This window comes from Haemaphysalis longicornis, unplaced genomic scaffold (assembly GCF_048455015.1).
Source record: "Haemaphysalis longicornis isolate Haplotype H1 unplaced genomic scaffold, Haemaphysalis longicornis Haplotype H1 scaffold_8, whole genome shotgun sequence".
NCBI lineage: Eukaryota > Metazoa > Arthropoda > Arachnida > Ixodida > Ixodidae > Haemaphysalis > Haemaphysalis longicornis.
This window is the reverse complement of record NW_027526445.1, coordinates 173,586,440-173,599,166: the sequence shown is the minus strand read 5'-3', so window position 1 is coordinate 173,599,166 and position 12,727 is coordinate 173,586,440. Positions and strand designations below refer to the sequence as shown.

General features: G+C 50.8%; 1 protein-coding gene across 1 annotated transcript; it reads right to left on the bottom strand.

Moving 5' to 3' along the window:
- Positions 1 to 10,906: 10,906 nt before the first annotated feature.
- Positions 10,907 to 12,227, bottom strand: LOC144148590 (uncharacterized). The gene is made up of 3 exons (XM_077680105.1): positions 12,164 to 12,227; positions 11,557 to 11,786; positions 10,907 to 11,490 (listed from the first exon to the last, which is right to left on the bottom strand). The coding sequence occupies exons 1-3, from the start codon at positions 12,225 to 12,227 to the stop codon at positions 11,278 to 11,280; spliced, it is 507 nt and encodes a 168-aa protein (XP_077536231.1). The 3' UTR covers positions 10,907 to 11,277.
- Between the last annotated feature and the right edge of the window lie 500 nt (positions 12,228 to 12,727).

Sequence of the window (12,727 nt, the reverse complement as noted above, 5' to 3'; positions counted from 1 at the left end):
TCGCACCACAACCAATACCGGTCTGGGCGCGCGCGCGCGCGCGCGCCAGACTGGCCCGATCGGCGTAGTCGCACGTGACGTCGGTCCCAAAAACTGTGACGTTGTGCACAAGGCGGAAAAGCGCGCGCCAACAGCACCGCGGCCGTCTCGATACGTCACAGGAGCCCTGACATCGGCCGTTTGGGTCGAAGCGCGGGTGACATCATGAGCTTGCTCGATGGCACGGATGAGATTTCTCAAGTGCGCAAGGATTAAAATTGATTTAAAATATCTTCTACTGAACGGTTACAGTTTAAACTTTCGAGGAGGTATCTCCATATACAAAGGAAGCGTTTAATTTTACATAGTTATCTGAGCTTTGAAATTCGGGTTAGTACTCCTTTAACAAGAATAGGAGCTATTCCACTCCATGAAAGTGGTACAAAGACATCGAAGTGACACGGAATATGAACACGGAAACGGAAACGTATATGAACAAACTTTATTTCCCTTCAGCGTGGACAGCGGTCGTCCCTAAAAAGAGTTTCGCGCATCGGACACGATACGTAGATGCAACCGTAGCCAGAAATTTTGCCGTGGTTGAACACGGATAAACCAAGTTTGTTGAGTAAAAGCTCGGTTTTCGGGCCAGAGCGCGCAGTGATGCACAGCTGCACGGCAAGGAAAACGACAGACGCTGCTTCCCGCAATGCCGCTGCAGCTGGGGCGAACGCGCAGTGGTTTCTTGCAGCCAGCGCCTTCTATATTTTTCTGATGACATGCGCCCATGCATGCGCCTTTACTCTCCCCTTCTATCCCCCTCCTCGCAACCCTCCCCTTGGAACGAACGAGCGCTTAAACGCTTTCACTACGGAAGCCGTCGTCGCAGTGAATTGGTTAGATAGGTGGCCAAAGCGTAGCCGGCGCCGCTTCCGTCCGTGCGGAGAACTGCGCGGACGCTTGCTTGACCTTGAGCGCACGAGGCACTTGCTTGAAGGTCAGAGGGATACTACCAGTCGTCTACTGTGTTTGTACCGGGAGTAAAAGGGCGACGAGACATTATTTGTTTCTACTTACTGTCCTATTTTACTGACTTCTTCCTGTTGCAAGCTTCTCGAACGCATTGTAGCTGACCTCATCACCTCCTTTTAAATAACTATAACTTTTGATCTAATTATCAATATAACTTAAGGAAACGTCTTCCAACGATCACGCCACTAACTTCAATTGTTCCTTACTGCTAGCATTCCTTACAAAGCCGGTCAAGTTGATAACATTTCTCTATATTTCTAGAAAGCTTTCGACTTAGTTCCAATGTTTTCTTATTCTGCATAAGTTGAAATTACTGACCTTCCTGAATTTCAACTAAATGAATTTCTTCCGACTTATCAAGCCTCTACAAATGTGTTTGTATCATGAACATTCCATTGCATCGACGAACATTCCATTTCCTTTACCGTGTTCCCCTCCGCCGCCCTCAAAAAATAATAATTAAAAGAACACCCGCTCCAGCGAAGGTTTAAAGCCAATTAAATATATATAAACAGAGCAATCAATGATTAGATTTAGGGTGATTACCCTTGCAAGTAAATCTTCAGAATCTCGTGATCCTGCTTCCCCACACTCGCGCACGCGCTTAATTGTTCCTGAGGGCGTAGGCACTTCGCGTTGTCAGTAGCACATTCGGTGGCGTGAGCAGTTTTCAACGAAGACTTCCAATGCCTCCGGGCGATGGGAAATGGACGGTGATCCCCGGCTGCCAATTCTCGTTTTGCCGCCACGATATATCCCGAAGATTTCGCCAGGGGAACAGCAAGAGTGCTTTTTTAAAGCGAAATCTTTCTTAGAGGGCCCGATGGCGCCCTGTCAAAAGGCTAATGCGTTTCGCCATAGACCGGTTGGTCGACCGGAAAGCTCTGTCGAGATGTACGGACGCAAAGCGTGTGCGTGAAACCGGTCTTCCATTGTGTCAGAACTGACACTTGAAAATCGCGAAAAAGGGACGGTTCTGAAGAACGAGTACAATAGTGCGCCTTTATCTCATTCACCAGTGGAATGCATGCACGCAACCAAGTGTGCGCCGCCATGTCTGCGGCCAAGCGTCTGTTGCTAGGCGACGTTGTGCGCACGGCCCGCAGATCAGGCACCCCTCTTCTCCTCCATGCAACCGTGTGAGTGCGCCCACGGCCGGGCTAGAGCAGCGGCGTGCGCGCGTTGGTGGCGGAACTTTACGTCGAGACTGGGCTGCATTGTTCTCGCCGCCGCTGCGAAGGCCGTATCAACACATCGCGCGCCGCCGCTCTAGTCCGGCCGTGGTGCGCCGTCACTCGTTACGTCGGGCTCCGCGGGATGGCGGTACTTGTCCATGCTAAGCACGACTGTGAAACACATGACTGTGTTTCAAGTTAGAAACTCTACTTCACCGAACGCGAAGTATTACCTCGAGTTAAATGTGAGTGCGATCATTAACATCTCTGTTGACACCACCGTTTAGAACCGGATTGGAACGGAGCAGATGACGCACGCCGGTGTTTTGTTCGGCGTGCGACCGCAGTGGCCCAGGCTGCGCCCTGTCCGTGGCGCATGCATGTCTGTGGCCGTTTCCAGTGTTGCCAAGCGAAGAAATTGACCGCTAAACTTTTCAACGAATACGTACTATAGGTTTAAAGCTTTCGTATAGACGCGTTTACTTAGTGCGCGAAAAATCGTCGCATGGGTTCGTTCTTTGTTTGCGATTTTAGAAAATTTGGCTATCGATTGGACGCACTTTCAGCGAAGTTTGGACCCACTTTCAGCGAAGGTTTCGACGCAGTTATGACGTTAGACAGCTTTCGCGCTTCTCCCAACTTTCTTTATAAGAGGGGATGGTAAAGTTTTTTTTCGTTGCATGACGTCACACCTGTTCATAATCTCCGACTTAGCCCGACATTCCTTCCAGCCTCCATTGCCTTCTGACGGCTTTTACCATGGCGGAACCGCTTACAACAATAATAGACGCCACTTGACGAAAAAGTGCGCCTGGACCGGCATAGATGGCAAAGTTACGTCCTGAAAGTAATTAAATGATACGTCTAATTCCTTTTGTCCAAACTGCTCAGATGTAATTAAATTGCATTACAAAGCACTGGTTTTGAAAAGCAATTACAGTGCACTTACCATTGCTTTTGCAAAGTATTGCGTTTCGCCTGGATAAGGAAACACATTACACAATTCAGCGTTTGTAAGGTATTTAGATCCCTTTACATCGAAGCAGCAACTGAGACTCATCCTTCGTTCCATAGCTCGTTGATTCGACCCAAGTTTGCTTTCCAGTTGTTTAGTAAGGCTTCAAGTTTCAGCTGCGTATTTCATGCCCGCAGTGTGCACTGGTCGCATATATTTCTTTTGATAAAGGCGATAGGGGTAGCTTACGTTTCATTATTTGGGAGTGCTTGCCGAGTGCACCACGATACATTCGTATTCTGCTCCGGATTTCTCTCTCGTGGTTGGGATAAGCAAGACAACCTGTCCAAGGTAGATGATTATGATGATGATGATGATGATCCTTGATACCCAAAAATGGGATGGGTAAAACATCAGGGGTATGAAAAAAATGTTATGTTCTCCTTCACCCCACCCCCCCTTAAAAAAAAAAAAACGTACTCTTTGTGCCTCCTGCCTCCTTTGTGCCTTTGTGCCTCCTATTGCACACCCCGATCACATGGTCGTATTAGAGTGTCTTCGCCACAACTTCAACTCTGCACACCGTGCACACCTCACTGCACACTCTGCACACCTCACAGTGCAGTGAAGACTTTATATGAACCATCTTCCCCTACCCTTTTTCCCATGTCCCCCAACGGGGCCTATTGGCCTCCTCCTATAATAAAGTCATCCATTCCATTCTTCTTCTAGCGTTCCGTTACCTTTGATGAAGGAGGTGCTTTAAGAACGTTTATTTACCTTCAGATTTAGCCATGGATATTTATTTTAAGCCCAACAGCAACGCTTTCTAGTTCCTCAACCATTTGTTGCAGGTGTTCTGCTGACTCACTTAGCAAGACTACGTCGTCTGCAAACCTCAAATGGCTCAAGTATTCCCCGTTTATCCTAATCCTCCGTTTTTCCAGTTGAGCTTCCTTTACTTTATACCCTCTCTAAACATGCCGTGAACAATTTCGGAGGGGCGGTATCTTCCTCTCGCACTCCCTTTTGGATCGGGAACTTTTCGGTTTGCTTGCGATGGATCACCTTACCCGTACAGCACTTATATATGTCGTCTGGGGGCCTTATGTTGGTATCCTCTATTCCCTGGCACTTTAATGCTTCCATCCCTGCTGCGGGGACTAGAGCCACTAAATAAGTATCTTGTGGCTCTACCGGGGACTATTAAGTCAAATGTTTTCATAGCCTATAAATACCATGTAAAGGGGTTTATTATACTCTGCGGATTTTTTTATTACCTGATTGATGACATATATGGGGTCTTTTGTAGAGTATATACTTTTCTAAATCCGGCCTGCTGGTTGTTGGAAGTCTAGGCTGCCACTTATGTGGTTAACTATTACTTTGTTAAACAGCTTGTATACCACCGATTTTGATTCTGATTGTGGGGTTTAACGCGCCGACGCAACGCAGGCGATGAGGCGCGCCGTAGTGGAGGGCTCCCGATTAATTTTGACCACCTGGGGATCTTTAACGTGCGCCGAAATCTCGTGCACACGGGCGTTTTTGCTTGTATACCACCGAGACTAGGCTGATGGGTCTATAATTCTTAACATGTTTGATATCTCCCTTCTCGGGAATCAGAACTAACTCACGGGACTCAATAAATGCGTTTCTAAAGGGCCCGCGCAGCCAGCCGCAGCCTGGGGATCCCGGACTAGGGATCCCCTCCACCGGGCGGGTGCCCTAACAACTGCACCTGTTGTTTTAATAAAGATTTGTTTCATTCATTCTCCGACCCCCGTTGTCGTGCCCGAGGCGTCGTTCTTGTAGGACGCTTGAAGCGACATTCCGAACACGTTGTGGACTTGCACCGATAGGTCGCCCGGTGGGCTGCTATTCCCGCCGGGGAAGAAGAAGAAGAAGAAACTTTATCGAGCAAAAATAAATTGTTGGGATGTTTCCTAGTCCGGAAGTCCATGGGCAATCCTGGTGCTGGCTGCTCGGTCAACCAAGATTGTCTGGTCGTCGAGGCGAGGGCTGGATAACATGCTCTCCAAATGCTCAGGGGAAGGGTTGGGAATAGGGGAAGGTTGTGGTTTCGGTCGCACTCCCAGATGATGAGATTGAGTGTGCCTAAATTGCCGCAAAACGTACAGGCGGTCACAGAATAAACCGGACCAAGCGAGCGGTGCGCGAATACTATCGACGCGACACCTTCCGGCCCAGCGCCTGCTGTCGAGATAGCGGAGGACGCATGCGTGTCCCTCCCTAGAGTTTGTGCATGTCAGTTTCCTTGATTTCGGCTGCAGCACTTTGATCCTCTCCAATGCGACGCGCGGCGGCGCCTTGTGCGGCGCGCCTACCGACCGGGCGTGATGCATGTCAGCAGCCGGCAGCGTGCGCCATGCGCTGATGCCGCGTAACTGTGCGTTCATCTGAGAATGTTCGTTCGGCGCTCTTTTTATCATTTTATTGACTGAAACGCAAACTGGCGTTAAAGAAAGGCTGCGATAAAGATTCACACATGACTGAACCAGTGCTGGTCGATATGCGACAAACACACAGTTGATAAAACTAAAAACAGCGATGTTTTTTTTTTTTAATTTTGAGTTTTTCCCATGCGGCATATGAGAGGCGGTTTAAAGATGGGAGGAGGGAAGAAAGTAGGAAGGAAATAGTTTATTTGCTTCGGAAAAATAGACCGAAATACACAGCTGTCGGTGTGAGTGAATTGCTATCTAAAAGCAATGACGCGTTTCCTTCCATGTCACCCATTGGACAGTGATAGCTATGAAGCGTATAAAGCACGTAACTCGTCCTGCATGGTCATATTCGTGAAGAATGCCTTCCCGCGTCCCCATCGAGCAACGGAGGCACATCGTGCGAGTTTTCATCGAAGAGACTACTCAGTGGGAAAGTTGCCACCTCACCGGGAGGTCTAGGACTTCTGTAAGCCGCATTATTCAAGCTTACCGCGATGATCAGGGCAGACTCATTGACGCAGAGCGCAGCGGGCGGCCTAAAGTCACCAGTGAGGAGCAGGAACTACTGATTGTCGCAGCCGCTGTGGCAGATCCCCTCCTGTCTGCAAAAGAAATTCGACAGGAGCTGTCATTGAATGTATCTTGCGAGACAATTCGAAGACGACTGAAGGAGGCGGGACTCGGGAGTTGCGTGGCAGCACAGAAACCGCGCGTGACGGACCGCCAGGGGCTGGAAAGGCTGGAGTTAAACCGGGCAGTGGAGCGGTGGAGAACGAACGAGTGGAAGGAAGTTATATTCACAGATGAATCGACTTTCTCCACTCGCTGGGATCAACAGCGGCGTGTTTGGCGTCCGATGAGCTGCAGGTACGAAACTAAACTGTGAAACGTAGCTGGTAATGTGCATTCTAGATGATATATAAACTACTACAGTCATCATCATTGTCATCATCAACATCAGCCTATCTACGCCCACTGCAGGGCAAAGGCCTCTCTCATTATTCTCCAATTACCTCGGTCCTGTGCCAACTGCGACCAAGTTATCCCCGCAAAGTTCTTGATCTCATCTGCCCGTCTGTCTGCCGCCCTCTGCCATATGCTTGCCTTCTCTAGGGATCCACTCTGTTACCCTTAATGACCAGCGGTTATCTTGCCTTCGCATTACATGCCCTGCCCACTTCCATTTCTTTTTCTTAATCTCTACTAATATGTCCTTAACACGTGTTTGTTCCCTGACCCACTCCGCTGTCTTCTTGTCCCTTATTGTTACACCTGTCATTTTCCGCTCCATTGCAAGCTGAGTCGTTCTCAATTTAATGTGTAAGAGGTCAAATCGGGAGCACGGTTTAATGTGAGAATTGCTGAGCATTCCTTCGGGGGTCCCGAGTGCAACGCTAAGCGTAATTGTGAAGGCTAGCAATGCATAACTGCCCGTTAATAACTATATTTCGGAGCAACCGATATACAATGTCCCTGTAAATTTTATTCAGCTGGGTTCATTTGAAACGTTTTAATCGTAGTTTTATAAGCACCGTTTGTTAAGCGTTTCTTGTCGCTGTTTTTTTCGGCTAACGGGGCTTTTGTAATTCCCGATGTGGAAAGAGGATGAAATTGATGCATAGTTTTATACAGGATACTGTTTGTTCGCCTACGTGGCAGTGGGGGTGCAGCCTCCCGCTAAACAAGTGTACCAGTAATTTCAATCGATGTAAACTATCAAACACGGCGAATGTCCTTTCATTGATTTAGCTAGTATACCCACCGAACATCTTCGGAGATATCTTTCCTCGGAGATATCTTTCCTGAATGTATTTCTGTATTTAGCCCGATGGTATTTAGATACCAGCCCGGCTACATCCAAAGCGTCCTTTCCAGTGGGAGGTGCTCCGTCAGCGTATGGGGCGCAATGAGTGCGGACGGCCTGCGACCCCTCGTCAGAATTCCTGGGCCATTCAATGCTTCCCAGTACTGTAACATCATTTCGACAAGTCTGCTCCCCTACGTCCTGGACGGGTGCTTCATCCTGCAACAGGAACGAAGCCCTGTCTTCACAGCACGAGCCGCGAGCTCACTGCTCGAGGACCACGCGGTGCGACAACTGCGGTGGCCTCCGTGCGGGGCAGACCTAAATCCGATAGAAAATGTGTGGGAGATTATGAAGATGAATCTCGGCAAACGAAATGACTGCGGTAGCACGGCGGACGAGTTGTGGCAGGCAGTGGAAGATGAATGGGGACGCCTGCGCCCCCGTCTCGAAGTCATAAAGTCGCTTTATGAGTTGCTCCCCCGACGCATTCGTGAAGTTATGAAAAACGACGGAAACTTCACACACAATTAATAAGGGGAACCATTCGGACAATCACCGATGTTTTTTTTTTTTTTTTTGTTCCGAACCGAATAAACCTTCGCTGTATTCAGTTCTTGCTATCAACTGTGTTCGTCGCATAACGACCAGCACTGTTTTAGTCATGTGTGAATCTTTATCGCAGCCTTTCTTCAACGCCAGTTTGCGTTCCAGTCATTAAAATGATAAAAAAAATTCCCCCCGCATTTCCCCGAGGGGGAGAATGTGAAAGTGCGAATGCACGGTTGTCGGCCCGCTTGCGGCGCTTGCGCTCGGCCCCCGCAGCCCACCGCCTCGCCGCCTTCTCTTCCATCTCTTCCATCGGGTTTGTAGTATCACGTGTACACCACGCAGTTATCAAGCCGCTATAACGCCGCTGAGTCGCCAACGCACGCCGCTGACGACGTAGTTTGAATGCGTTAAAGATATAAGGCGCGTCTAACACTGATATCACCGTCGCGTCCGTGGCTTGGTCGGTAGCGCGTCGCGCTGCGGCCCGCAAAGTCCTCGGATCGAAACCTGGCGCCGGATGCTGTTTTTTCTTTAAAGAGCACTGCGGACGCCGCCGCCGCCGCCGCCGACGCCGGCGGTGGATGGTTTGGGGTCGCTTATAAAGAGCATTCGCTCTTAAAAGAGCGCCGAACAAACATTGTCAGATGAACGCACAGTTACGCGGCATCGGCGCATGGCGCACGCTGCCGGCTGCTGCCAAGCATCACGCCCGCTCGGTAGGCGAGCCGCGCAAGGCGCCGCCGCGCGTCGCGTTCGAGAGGAACGGAGTGCTGCAGCTGCAGTCAAGGAAACTGACATGCACAAACTCTAGGGAGGGACACGCATGCGCCCTCCGCTATCTCGACAGCAGGCGCTGGGCCGGAAGGTGTCGCACCGAAAGCTATCGCGCGCCGCTCGCTTGGTCCGGTTTATTCTGTGGACGCCTGTACACTCCGGGGAGTATTGTGTGGGGAATAGACCATTTAGTCGTACGGGGTTTGGGAACGTGTTTGTTAGAGTTCGCTGTAATCTGTTTTCCTGCGTTTATACAAACTGGGTAGGGCGGGGGGAAAGGTCCCCTTACCTAAGATGATGAGGATGCTGATGTTCATTGCTATTGGTTGCCCGTTTGTAGCGGGATGATGACGTGTCATCTTACCAAAAGGACTAATATATCTATGCTATAATCTTGGTTAAATACTAGCGCTGCTTAGGGCAGGCACAAAAAACTTATTAGGCACAAAATACTTTTTTTCTGTTACAGGTGGTAGCTGTCGTAGGCAATATTCCCCTCTCTGCTTTTCGTGCACCAGCATTCTAATCTTCTTTTCGTCGTCTCGACAGCCTTGAAGTGGACTTCCGCTGTGCTAACCTTAAATCCTAGGGCTTCTGGAAGCCGAATATTTCTCTCATGTAGATTTGGATGGATACCCTCGCATTCTAACACAATGTGCCGCATAGTTTCTGTTTCTTTTCCGCAGACCACGCATACGCCATAATTTTGTTAATACTTCCACACAAAGCTCTTAGTTTGCAAGCAACCTGCTCTAGCCTCAGAAAGCAAAGCACTTCCCTGGGAATTATCGTAGAAGTTTTCCTGTCTGATGTCAATTTCTCAGCCCTGTACATCACTAACGACGTTTTAGCTTCCATTTTTTTTTCTCTACATTTATTCGTTTCTATTTGCCTTGCCTCTTTTTGGTTACCTTGGCTGTTTTGAATTCTCACGCTCGAGCCGTCGCGAAAGCCGGCTTCACTGTTATAATACCCTATCTGCGGTGGTGCACCCTTTACAGGCGGTGCAATTTTTTTCTTGATATTTTTCTTTTTGCTATCAGACCAAGCTCAACCTTCTCTGTTAAAATTGCTCCGTGAACTTAAAAGGCTGCTTACGTGATTTGAAGGCGACAGCCTGGCGATGATTACGAACAACCTTACTGCTACATCGTATTTGCGCCTCTTTCTTGGCGTTCGTTCCTTCGTCTTTTGGCACGAATTACTCCGAACAGTTTTTTTTTCTGCTACGGCGTGTTTGCGGATGTTCCTTCGCTTTCATTTCTTCGTCTTGATGCGCGAATTACGTTGGCAATTAGAGTTAAACACGACACAGCCCTATATTCCTCTCAGAGGCCGAGAAGCCAGTGAGAAACGGGCCACAGTTTTGGTGTTTTAGCTAGCGCAAGAAAGGCAATCGTCTTACATAAAAAGTCCGCCACTTGTATATATCGCAGCGCGCTGGCAAGCGTTGGTTTTGTACGCGTGACTATATGTAATAATTCCAGGGATGCCCGTTAAGGGCGAATCACACGCACGGCGAACTACGCATTTTCGCACCCGTTTTACCTCTCTGAAAACCGGTTTGGCAGCAGTAGAACACGCATGAAGGCTCAGGTAGGTGGTGTTGATTAGAGCGCTAAATAAGCTCTAGTGTTGCTACAGGACCGGTCTTAGAGAGAGAGAGAGAGAGAGAGAGAGAGAGAGAGAGAGAGAGAGAGAGAGAGAGAGAGAGAGAGAGAGAGAGAGAGAGAGAGAGAGAGAGAGAGAGAGAGAGAGAGAGAGAGAGAGATGAGAGAGAGAGAGAGAGAGAGAGAGAGAGAGAGAGAGAGAGAGAGAGAGAGAGAGAGAGACGCGTTTCTAACCGGCCTTGTAGCCTTCGTGCATGTTTCACACCACTGCCGCAACGCTTTCAGAGAGTGAAAACACGTACGGGAACGCGCCGCTCTCCCGCACATGTGTCTGTCCCTTTGTGCAGGATTAACTAACACGGTTCAGCACTGGACGTTCGACGGAGCATGCGCCGTTATGTGCTCACTCTGCGCCGAGAAGAAAAGGCCTCCTGTACACACCAAAACTACTGTCGCGAAACCAGAAGAGAAGAAGCAGTGTTTCACAACGAGAAAAGGCTGAAACAGACCACTCGCCTTTATTCACAACCATGAGCGTCCGCGGGCAGGACGCTGTCATTCGGTGATCGCGACGGGAAACGCGCCCACCCAGTCGCGGATGGCAGCACGTGATATAGAGCACGAACCCCGCTTTCCGCTCGCCGCGTTTTTGTTCGTCTCTTCCGGCGACGTCTGCCGGGCGAGCAGCACATGGTGTTGTCACCGTCTTTCGACTAAAGTCGATTGAAAATGCACATTCGTTCCTCTCCCTCTCTCTCTCTCCTCTGTTGTATGTTCTTCTCATTGTAAAGGAAGAGCCGATGTATGCGAAACGACCAGTTCCACAAGCCGCATTCAGTTGAGCGGCAATGTAACGCTCAAAGGTGATTAACTTAGCCACCCCGGCAAACTCGTTCACCTCGAGCGCGCTGCGAACGACAGGCGGAGCCTATTGAGCCCCATCTCGGGCGATCAGGGCGCGAGGCGGGAAACGGAGCAGCGCCGCGGCATGTGCCGCCGCTGCTGCGAGGGCATGCTGCTGCTGCTGCTGCTGCTGCTGCTGCTGTTGTACAGGGGACGGCGGCGGGCCCCGGTGCTGCTGCTGCTGCTGCTGCTGCTGCTGCTGCTTGCGCCACTTGGCGCGCCGGTTCTTGAACCACACCTGCAATGGGCGTGCGTCAGTGTCTGCCTCCCACTTCCCCTCGGCGAGCCGTCAGCGGCAGCGCACCTCCACTCGCTCCTCGCGCAGGTGTACGCGCAGCGCGAGCTGCTCCCGCAGCGCCACATCCGGGTAGTGGGTGCGCGCAAACGCCGCCTCCAGATGTGCCAGCTGCTGTTCGCTGAAGATGGTCCGGTGCCGGCGCCTCCTCCGGGCGCCCCCGGCCTCCTCCTCTCCTCCTCCTACCGAGGGCGGGATGCTGCCAGCCAGCAGCAGCAGCGACTGCTCCTCTTGCTGGCCTGCGCCGCGAAAGGCCCTTTCATATGAAAATGGCAGCGCGCGTGCGACGGGCAGCCGCGGAAATCGAATCTCTCGACGCATTCAGCGCGCCCGCCGCCGCCGCCGCCGCCGACCTCTGCGCGGCCGGCCAAATCCGCGCGGCGGGCTAATCCGTGCGGGAAGCCGCAAAGCGCTGAAAGCCGCAAAGCGCCGCTCGCTAAATCTGCTTACAAAATCTTGCGCGGATTCCCCGGGGCGCCCTCGGCGCTGGTGCGGCGGTGGCGGCGGCTCAACTTTTCGCTGCCACGTACGTCTGCGGGGCTTTACGCCAGACTCGGTCGAAGTCTCTCTTTTTTTTTTGTCCGGAGGCATATTCCTTAATCGGCGCACTACGTGCCTGCAAAGCGTGGCACCGGCAGGGCTTTCTCGCGTATCCAAGCACCACACATGACGCCGGCCATCGTATGTAAATCGCTGTTCTCTGAATGCCCGCTGCCAACACCGGGTCGTATGCGCATTTGGGCGCTGTAGAGAACCGGCACCTTAGACGTAACAGTTGCGTCCCGTTCGCCGTGTACTTCCTTACGCATGGACTGCCGGCTGGTTTAACTGACATGACACGCACCGCAGCTATTGTGTCCGCTGCTCAAGCAACCACAGGTTAACGCCGAATATGAACTGAGCCGTCGTGGAAGAAGGTTTCACTAGCTTTGGCTTCGGTCCGAGCTCACCCTGCGATGGAAATGCGCTTAGAGCCACTCTGTTCAATATCGACTGAACCGCACATCAACGCCTTAACACCAGCTCACCTCGCGATTAGGCGAATGAATAGGTATTCACTACCATTGTAGCGACTGGTTTTGTCCTGCGCGCTATTGCCGCATGTTGGTTTCGGCGGTGAGGTACTCGAGGGCTCTTGCGGTTGTGGGGTTAACTTGTTTAATTTACTGGCGATGACATT